At 55.7% G+C, this 8,368-nt stretch overlaps 5 protein-coding genes across 6 annotated transcripts in view; 1 reads left to right on the top strand and 4 right to left on the bottom strand.

Moving 5' to 3' along the window:
* The window catches only part of SDRG_04623 (hypothetical protein), a gene marked incomplete at both ends in the record, with an annotated part of 1,272 nt that extends 933 nt beyond the window's left edge, over positions 1–339 (bottom strand). Inside the window, one exon of the mRNA XM_008610300.1 lies at positions 22–339. Within this exon, the coding sequence (XP_008608522.1) occupies positions 22–339 (318 nt within the window). The remainder of the gene's footprint in view (positions 1–21) is intronic.
* A 743-nt stretch (positions 340–1,082) lies between these two features.
* Positions 1,083–3,896, top strand: SDRG_04622. 2 transcript variants are annotated; one of them, XM_008610299.1, is made up of 16 exons: positions 1,083–1,242; positions 1,288–1,440; positions 1,485–1,652; positions 1,703–1,800; positions 1,842–1,931; positions 1,985–2,094; positions 2,144–2,285; positions 2,333–2,437; positions 2,483–2,582; positions 2,649–2,801; positions 2,855–2,982; positions 3,033–3,102; positions 3,158–3,252; positions 3,308–3,418; positions 3,464–3,663; positions 3,709–3,896. In XM_008610299.1, exons 1-16 carry the CDS (start codon positions 1,092–1,094, stop codon positions 3,857–3,859), a joined length of 2,025 nt encoding a protein of 674 aa, XP_008608521.1. In that variant the 5' UTR covers positions 1,083–1,091; the 3' UTR covers positions 3,860–3,896. The 2 variants fall into 2 exon arrangements, with proteins under 2 accessions (XP_008608521.1, XP_008608520.1); XM_008610298.1 differs by having other exon boundaries at positions 3,308–3,663.
* A 20-nt stretch (positions 3,897–3,916) lies between these two features.
* On the bottom strand, positions 3,917–4,289 carry SDRG_04621 (hypothetical protein; the record flags this gene model as incomplete). Its single annotated transcript, XM_008610297.1, has 2 exons — positions 3,917–4,057; positions 4,104–4,289. 2 exons carry the CDS (start codon positions 4,287–4,289, stop codon positions 3,917–3,919), a joined length of 327 nt encoding a protein of 108 aa, XP_008608519.1.
* A 429-nt stretch (positions 4,290–4,718) lies between these two features.
* Positions 4,719–5,542, bottom strand: SDRG_04620 (hypothetical protein). Its single transcript, XM_008610296.1, has 2 exons — positions 5,376–5,542; positions 4,719–5,332 (listed from the first exon to the last, which is right to left on the bottom strand). The coding sequence occupies exons 1-2, from the start codon at positions 5,525–5,527 to the stop codon at positions 4,810–4,812; spliced, it is 675 nt and encodes a 224-aa protein (XP_008608518.1). The 5' UTR covers positions 5,528–5,542; the 3' UTR covers positions 4,719–4,809.
* Positions 5,543–5,766: 224 nt separating this feature from the next.
* SDRG_04619 (hypothetical protein) lies at positions 5,767–6,548 on the bottom strand. Its single transcript, XM_008610295.1, has 3 exons — positions 6,333–6,548; positions 6,158–6,290; positions 5,767–6,111 (listed from the first exon to the last, which is right to left on the bottom strand). The coding sequence occupies exons 1-3, from the start codon at positions 6,488–6,490 to the stop codon at positions 5,869–5,871; spliced, it is 534 nt and encodes a 177-aa protein (XP_008608517.1). The 5' UTR covers positions 6,491–6,548; the 3' UTR covers positions 5,767–5,868.
* Positions 6,549–8,368: the final 1,820 nt, after the last annotated feature.

Below are 8,368 nucleotides of genomic sequence, written 5' to 3'. Positions count from 1 at the left end.
GTGCTTGAAGGAGCCCTTGACAAAGGCCGCAAACTCGTCTTCGGTCATGAGCGCAAACTGGTTGTCGGTCGAGAAGACGGCGCCCTTGTGCTGCTTGTTGAGGTCATCGACGATCTTTTGGGTCGTGGCAAACCGAAGGAGCTCGTCGTCAATCTCGCCGTCTTCGAGGTTGCCGTGTTCCGTCTTGGGCGGGAGAAAGCCGTTGGCTTCGGCTTGCTTGCCGGCTTGGCTGGCCTTCCACGCCTCGAGCTTGGCTTGGAGGTCTACCTTTTCTTGGGCCGAGAGGCGCAGGCCGTGGACGGCCGATGTGGCGAGAAGAAGGCAAGCGATCGACTTCATTGTGGTGGTGTGAAGTGGTCGAGGCAAATTGGGAAATGAACACACAACGCTCGCTATCGGTGTTGCATGCAGTGTTCGATTTCAAGAGGCAGAGGCTCGTTTTGTCGAGTTATGTATTTATTCTGTGAGCCGCCGTCATTCGGTCGCATGAGGAATCCACGAACGGCAGACGCCGCACGTGGTAAGGTCATTTGACTAGCATCGACGAGCCAGACGACGCCCCTACTGTTTGCACTTGGAGATGACGCGAGTATAGACCCGGCTGTTATCGACACGCCAATCTACGCTGCCACGTCATCGTTGCCATTGGTGTCTTCGCCAGGCGAGCTCGAGATCCTTGCTTCAAATAGCTGGAAGAGTATCATGTCGAAAGAATCGGACCGCAAAACGGACGGCGACAAGGAACTGGCAAACAGCTCTCTCAAGATATGCGTTGGCGTCATGTGTTCCGAATGTGCAATAATCAGAAGGACGCACAACACCTGACAAGGTGGAATGCATGAGCGTCCTCATTCAGCGTCATCTCGTGCAAAAGTGGCGCACGGTTTGGATCATTGGATTTTTGGATTTTTGGATTCTGACGAACACCACATGTTCTTGGATGATTGAAAAGAATCAAGTGAAGATTTAGTGGCGCAACACCTCCAGTCCAAATGGACTAGCCATCGTGCCAGCCATTTTAGTCCAACGATGTTGAATGTGGACCAAGTCTGCAACGACCCTTGGACCCATAAATAGCAACACAATTTTGGATGGGGCTTCGAGGCCTTCTTGCCGCCGCAGTGGCGCTGCACATGACATGGGCGTCGCAGTGCCCCAACGACTGCAGCGGTCACGGTCTCTGTCACTTTCAAGGTGTCTGCCAGTGCTCCCAGTCGTTCATGGGCGCCGACTGCTCGCTGCGTACGTTCTTCCGCTCCATTGCACGACCTCTGATAGCGATTTTAGTCAAGTGTCCGATGGCCGCAGCGTGGGCCGACTACCCCCAGTCGTTGGAGAACGCGCACAACCTCGCCGAGTGTGCCAACCGAGGCACGTGCAACCGCGCAACGGGGCTCTGCGACTGCACTCCGGGCTTCACCGGCGCTGCTTGCGACCGCAGTAGGACGCTTCTATCATGCAGAGCGCTCAGATCTGAGCGGTAGTGGCTTGCAACTGCAACGGCCGCGGCACGTGTCTCTCGATGAGCCAGCTTGCGATGACCAAGGATCCAGGTCTTGGCACCATCTACCCGTACACGACGCCGTGGGACGCCAACAAGATCTACGGCTGTCAGTGCGATGCCCCATTCACGGGCTACAGCTGCACCGAGAGTACGACTCCTTTCGGATTGGATTATCGCACGAGGGTGATCGCGCAATAGTGCATTGTCCCCGCGGTGACGACCCGCTCACGGGCACGACCCAAGACCTTAACGGCGTCCAGTTCAACGAAAAGCAAGTCGTCACGTGCATGGCCACGGTACGCTTGCTTTGTTAACACGGGTGCAACCAATGGTGTAGGGCGGGTCGTTCACGCTGGCCTTCCGAGGCTTCACCACGGCGCCAATTCTAGTGTCCGACTCGGCTGCCAACATGCAAGCCAAACTCTTGGTCTATATAAATTCGATTACTGCGTCGTCATCACTACGACGCTATGAATGTAGGCACTGCCATCTCTCCACGGTGTCGTCGTCACGTTCTCGGGTCTGACGCCCACGGCGTGTACCGTGCTCGGACATGCCATCGCGATTGAGTTCACCCAAGACTTTGGCAAGTATGTGGTTTCGCGAGGCGTTGTTGGATCCCTTCTCGTGGCTCTCTAGTCTGCCGTCGCTCGTGGGCAATAATGGCGCCTTGACGCTGACGACGGTCGGCGCGTCACCCCGCCTCACGGTTGTCACGACGGTGCATGGCACAAAGGAAGATGCGTACTGCTCCAACCGCGGTCTCTGTGACCGGTCGACGGTGCGTCCGTCGATGATGATAGTGAATCACTCTGGCGACCTGCATAGGGCACATGCAATTGCTTTCCCAACTATGTCTCGAGCGACGGCTACGGCAGCGTGGGTCGCCGCGGCGACTGCGGGGCCGTCGCATTGGCTATTACGAAGTGTCCCGTAGACGCTGTCTGCCTTTAGAGTTGGACTTGACGCGAGGGGTAGGGCAAAAACTTGGCCTGCAGTGGCCACGGAGTCTGCCAAGGGCCCCCGACGTTTTCGTGCATTTGTGCCAGCGGGTTCCAAGGCGGCGACTGCTCCGAGCGTACGGCCTCCTTGCCTACGATGCCATCTATTTTCTGAACCTGAATCTGAATTGGAATGTGCGTAGAGCAATGTCCCATGGGGACTTCGTGGTTTGATGTACCGGGCAGTCCAAATGGTGCGCACCAACTCGCCGAGTGTTCGAACGCAGGCACGTGCGACCGAACGCGGGGCGTGTGCTTGTGCGACACGCGCTTCACTGGCGCCGCGTGCAATCGGCGTACGTGTCGATTAGTGCAAAATTTGCCAATTTGGTCATTTTCTGATTTCTAGTCGAATGCCCCAACGACTGCAGCGGCCATGGCACGTGCCTCACGATGCAAAACCTCGCGCCACTCACAAAACTCAACGGCGACCCGCGACCGGCGTTTACCTACGGAAGCGTTCCGAACAACAACCCGGTGCGCGAAACAAATGTCTGCAGAACGCAAGACAATTTTGTTGTTGATAGACGTGGGACTCCAACCAAGTGCAAGGCTGCGCCTGCAACCCTGGCTACGAAGGGTTTGACTGCTCAAAATGTACACTACATTCCCCAACAATTGTCATTTGGACACATTGGACGACGTCTATTAGTGTCGTGTCCCACGGGCGACGACCCGCTGACGTATTACGACAAGAATGGCATGGTCCAAGTCAACACCGTCCAGACGATTGTGTGCACAGCAACGGTATCCTATCCAAATATTCAACGATCCATTCTTTTATCCTGTTGGATTGTGCTAGACGGGCACGTTTACATTGGGCTTTCGTGGCGACTTTACCGCGCCGCTACCCTTTACGATCACCAGTGCAACACTCGCGAGCATCCTCAACCTCCTCCCCGCTTTTGGCCAGGTTTTCTTATCGCATCTTTCTTATTCCAATGTTGAACGAGCGCAGGTGCTCGTCTCGTACTCGGCGGGCGCCGCGGCGTGCACGAGCAACGGCGCGAATGTGATCTCGATCTCGTTCCTCTCTGTGTTTGGAGCACTTCCGCCGGTACGCTACACGACGTACGGCGTGACGTCGATTGCAGTCTACAACGATGGTACGATGGGGTCGGTTGTCGGCACCAAAGAAGACGCCCTGTGCTCCAACCGGTAGACAATTTTGTGTATTTTGTTCCTTTACGAGAAAATTTGTAGCGGGCTCTGCGACTATACCAAAGGCCACTGCGTGTGTGCGACGGGCTTTACAAGCAGCGACGGCTACGGCCACGCGGGGACGCGCGGTGACTGCGGCTACATGGAGCCTGTGTACCTCAACTCGGCGGGCGAGTACGCCAACGCCGATTGAATGGGCTAAACCAATATGACACGAATGCATGATGAGATGTACGCGTGTTGGCACCAGTTAGAGCTCAGTCTTTGCCCGATCGCAGCGCAGTTCCGCGAGCTCGTCGGCCGTGAATGCATTTGCATGCCCCGGCGACGTCGGGTTGCCACGCAGCGGCGTCTCGTCCATCGATGTCCAGAGGCAGCACGGGTCGCCGAGCTCCTCGCCGTTGGTGGCGCCGTCGCCGTCCGAATCGAGCTGGCACAAGGCGGTTGTCCATTCGTAGTTGCATAAAGTCGTGGCCAAACGGCGTGTAGGCGCCGCCGCCCGCCTTGTTTTCGTGGCCGATCGCCGGGACACCAGAGACCTCAAAGCCGTTTGGGAGATTGTAGCGGAACTCTGAGTACGCTGACGTTGACGCCGCCAGCGTCAGCAGGCGCACTAGGAGCATGATGAGGCTGGTTTCAAACTGATCGGGATGACCGGTTATGGTTTTGGTAACCGGATCATACCGGATGACGTGGCGTACGGTGCGTCCGAGCTTTGAACCGAAACGACGTCCTGGCCAAGCATATTCCTTTTCTTGAATCAAGCTGATCGTGTGCGCAAGTGTACCTCAGTAGTCGACGAGGTAAAATGAGCGTGTGCGCTCCTATTTCTCTCGCCCAAATGTCGTCGGGCGCGAGCTGCTTTTGCCCACAAAAGCCGTTGATTTCAGACGGAGCACTCGCCACAATCGTGGTTCCATGGGCGCGCAAGACAGAAGATTGTACCATAACAAACTATGTTGGGTTGGCGACAGCTCCTTGTCCTTGGGCTAGCCATGCTCCTCCTACCCTCCCTCTTCGACGCAAACGATTGCTCTGTACCAACTCGCCCTTGACGACCTTGAATATATGTACGATTTCATGTTGTACGTCATGGTTTTGGCTTTTCGTGCTGCCACGTATCATCAAGTTTGCGCTAAAAGCCTACGCCTTTTTGGTCGCATTGTCTTTCTCGACGAGCGCCGTCCACTCGGGATAGAAGAGCGGAATCGCCGTGGGCTGGAGCGCCGGGAGCTGCGCTGCAATTGTAGCCGTTAGCGCCGCGTATACAAACCGGTTGCCTTTGGCGTTGAGGTGCAAGCCGTCGCTGAGGTAGCTCTCACGCTCCGATTGCATGGTCGTCCAGAGATCGATGGCGACGACACCCAGCGCCGCGGCGGCACGAACGCACGCAGCCGCGTACTTGCCTGCCGTCGCATTGTTGCGCCCGTAGAGCTCGTTGTCACCAATCGGCGGCGGCGTCAGCAAGATGAAGGCGGCGTCGGGGAAGGCGGCGCGAAGTGCCGTGACGATAGTCTTGGTGTTGGCTTCGTACTGGGCAAGCGGCACGTGCTGGATGCCCGACGGCAGGTCTGCGTCGTTGGCGCCGAGGAAGAGCGTGATGAGCGACGGCGCGCGTTGGTTCTGGAGCTCTGCCACAATCTGCGGCAAATAGTCCAAGAACCATCTAGTCATGAAGTTTTGGCAAATGGCAAACTCGGAATTGATACCTTGTGTTGTAGCCGCTCAGGCCGCGGTTGATGATGTCGGCGCGGCGAATGTAGTCGGCCTCGAGGAGCGTCTGGAAGCCGCCGATCGCAGGGTCGGACGCTTGCTGCGTGATCGAGTCGCCGAGGAGGAGGATGCGCGCCTGGCTCGTCATCTCGTCCAAATCGCCAAATTGCGTTGTGACAGAGATGGAGCATTTTAGCCAATCCATGAATACAATCTCAGAGATTGGTCTAATATGTAGGATTTTTCGTATATTCATCCAATCGATGCGCTCTATTTTCCCCTTTTTGAGCCAATCGAGCAGCACGATTGACATCCCAGAAGCTCCCGGCATGGCTCAGCACGACAGCATCCCTCGTCAGCCCAAGTACTTGCCAACACTACTATAGCCTCAATAGTAGAGTAGATGTGTTGTCTAGTTGTATTACCTAGCAAACATGCAGCTCAGGTAGTACCTAACAAAGCATTTTGCCGCAGCGTTCAAAGACGAGGCTACAACTCCGTCTTGGGGGATGTCGGCTTGGCCTTTGTAGCCTTTTTGGCTTTCTTTGGCTTGCGGTTTTTGGCGCGGGGAGGATACAACGTCTCTTGGTTCCATTGAATCTCGGTGACTTGAGGCTGTTCAAAGAGGAACGCGTGGAGCTCCTGCACCCGCGACCCTCTTTGCAGCCCTGCGAGCACTTTGGCGCCCTCGAGCTCGTAAAAATTGACGTCCAGACCGCCGTTGAGAAGCATCTACGCGCCAAGCTCATTCGTGGAAGATATCGTCTTAGCGTAGTACGCTTTTCCAGAGCGCGCAGAGCTCCGAGAGCGGCTTCTCATAGTCGGGGTGCGCCATGGCAAAGGCCGCGACCGCCGACGGCTCGAGTGTGACAAACACCATCTCGGACTTTTCCAGTTCTTGCTTGCGGTTCCTATGACCAAAGAGTTGGTGGGGACAGAGAGAGGCAGCGTACTGTTTGGCGGCGAGGGCTTCGTCCGAGAGCAGCTCTTCGTCCATGTCGCCCTTCTCCCATTGCCTTTCGAGAGCGTCGTAGTCGATGGTCTTGGCCGCCAGATCGACCGCCACAAGGAGCACCATGAGCAGCAGCAATAGCACAGGCCCTCGTCGCATCGTCCGTCCCTTCGCCTGGATCTTTCAAGTTGGGCCCGAGGTGTTGATTGGCCAACGCTTCTGTCTTTGGACATACTTCATACTTGCCCGAGTCGCCGCTCACCTGCAATCGCGATCGTCCAGATACCAAACCAAGTGGATCTATATGTCGTCGACAAGCCCCACGCCGAGTCATCTGCACCGAGTTACATGTACAATGCGAACGCGAGTATCTCCTTACAGGCAGCATCCTTGTGGTCCTCTCGGGCGACCTCTTCAACTCCTATTTTGACGAGGACGAGGCCGTATTCATTCGCTTGCGCTTTGCGAACCTCGGTGATAGTGTCATCACCGACGCTTTGCCAGCGCATGCGCTCCTTCGCGAATGGCAGTTGATGACCCGAGGACGTCGAGAACGGCTCATTCACCACCGCACGTCAAAGAGCTACGTTTATATATGAACGTGTTTCGCTGTATCTTCATTCCAAAGACTTTGCATACGTAGAGACTAGCAATCTCCTTCTTCTTCATTCGCTCGGTGGGCTGTGGCTGCGCAGGCGGCGGCGCGGGGCTCGTCTTGCTCTTTTCTTGTCGCCAGGGGGCGTTTCTGGCTCCATGACGACACGCTTCGCAAGGCCTTTCACGCTTCGCTGTCGGTGGCACAATGCTACATTTAGGCTCTACATTGATAAACAGAACCAAAGCCCGCTGTCGAGGCTCGACAACGGCCCACCCCTCGTTCCTTTACGAGTAGGTGACGCTGACCTTCGGGTCAGTTGCTTCCAGTTGCGGACGTCAGGTCGCTGAGGTCGCTGGCACGGCAAGGTTTAAACACGTCGCCGTCAAATGCGTGCTGATGGTGCAAGTGGACGATGAAGAAGGGCAGTTGCAGGACCTCTTTTTGAGGTCTCTGCCGCCAGAGGCTTAAGGTGACTGGCCAACGTTGCGGATGCACTCAACGCAACGTTGAAGTGCTGCATCGACGCTGCCGGAGCTCTCAGTGGTAGCTCATGCAGCAGTGCCGCACTTGCGTTAGTACTGCAGGATGAATACCCGGTATCCTTTCCGTCACAACCCAAGGAATCAATTCCAAATCACGTCCGTGCTTTGTGTGGTGCTTGGAGGGACACTAAGGCAGACGTCGCTTCGAGGCACTTTGCGCTTCTCGCATGAGATGGGCACCAAGGGGCGTTGGATTTGCTGCCGCCCCATTCAGGATACTGAGGACGCCAGTGGGAACGATTATAGATGAATTGTTAATGGGAGGCGTTCGAGAGGCTTCTAGCAAAGCGCGTTAATGCCTGGCAGGTAGGAATTGTGGGAGCAAAAGACTACCACTTGAAAAATCAGGACACCGATTGATGCACGCCAGGTGTCGGCAGAGTGGCTTTGAAGCCGCGCCCTTTTCATTACTGCACATTCGAAACGCGTGGCTCGGTGGCGCCAACAGCTAGCTCGAATCTTGCGCGCCATAAATGAGGTTGAAAATACTGTACACCACACGCTCCAATTCCTCGTCTCCGTCCGTTTTGCGGTCTAGTTCCGCCGACATGTGTTTGCTACCGCAAAGTTGGCAACACATTCGAGTTCGACCGCAACCAAATGCACACATCGATCGATAATACCTGCATCTAAATGAATCAATTTAGCCAAGCCACGATGGTAGCTGCCATCTTTACTCAATACAAACTGTGATGCCATTGAAGCGAAACTAGAGCTCGCATGGAGACACCACCAATGGTACAGGCACAATGACGTGGCGGCGTGCAATGAAAGAACGGGTAGAGCCGGTTCGATAGAAGTGCAATTTCAACGTGCAAACTCAACCAGCAGCGTGCGATGGAAACGTCAGCCAAGTTCCTCATCCATGCTAATCAAAAGACCGTGGCGTTGCATGCA

Source organism: Saprolegnia diclina, assembly GCF_000281045.1.
Source record: "Saprolegnia diclina VS20 unplaced genomic scaffold supercont1.11, whole genome shotgun sequence".
In the NCBI taxonomy this organism is placed as follows: Eukaryota; Oomycota; class Saprolegniomycetes; order Saprolegniales; family Saprolegniaceae; genus Saprolegnia; species Saprolegnia diclina.
The sequence above is the reverse complement of the archived record's forward strand: the minus strand, read 5'-3'. Positions and strand labels throughout refer to the sequence as shown.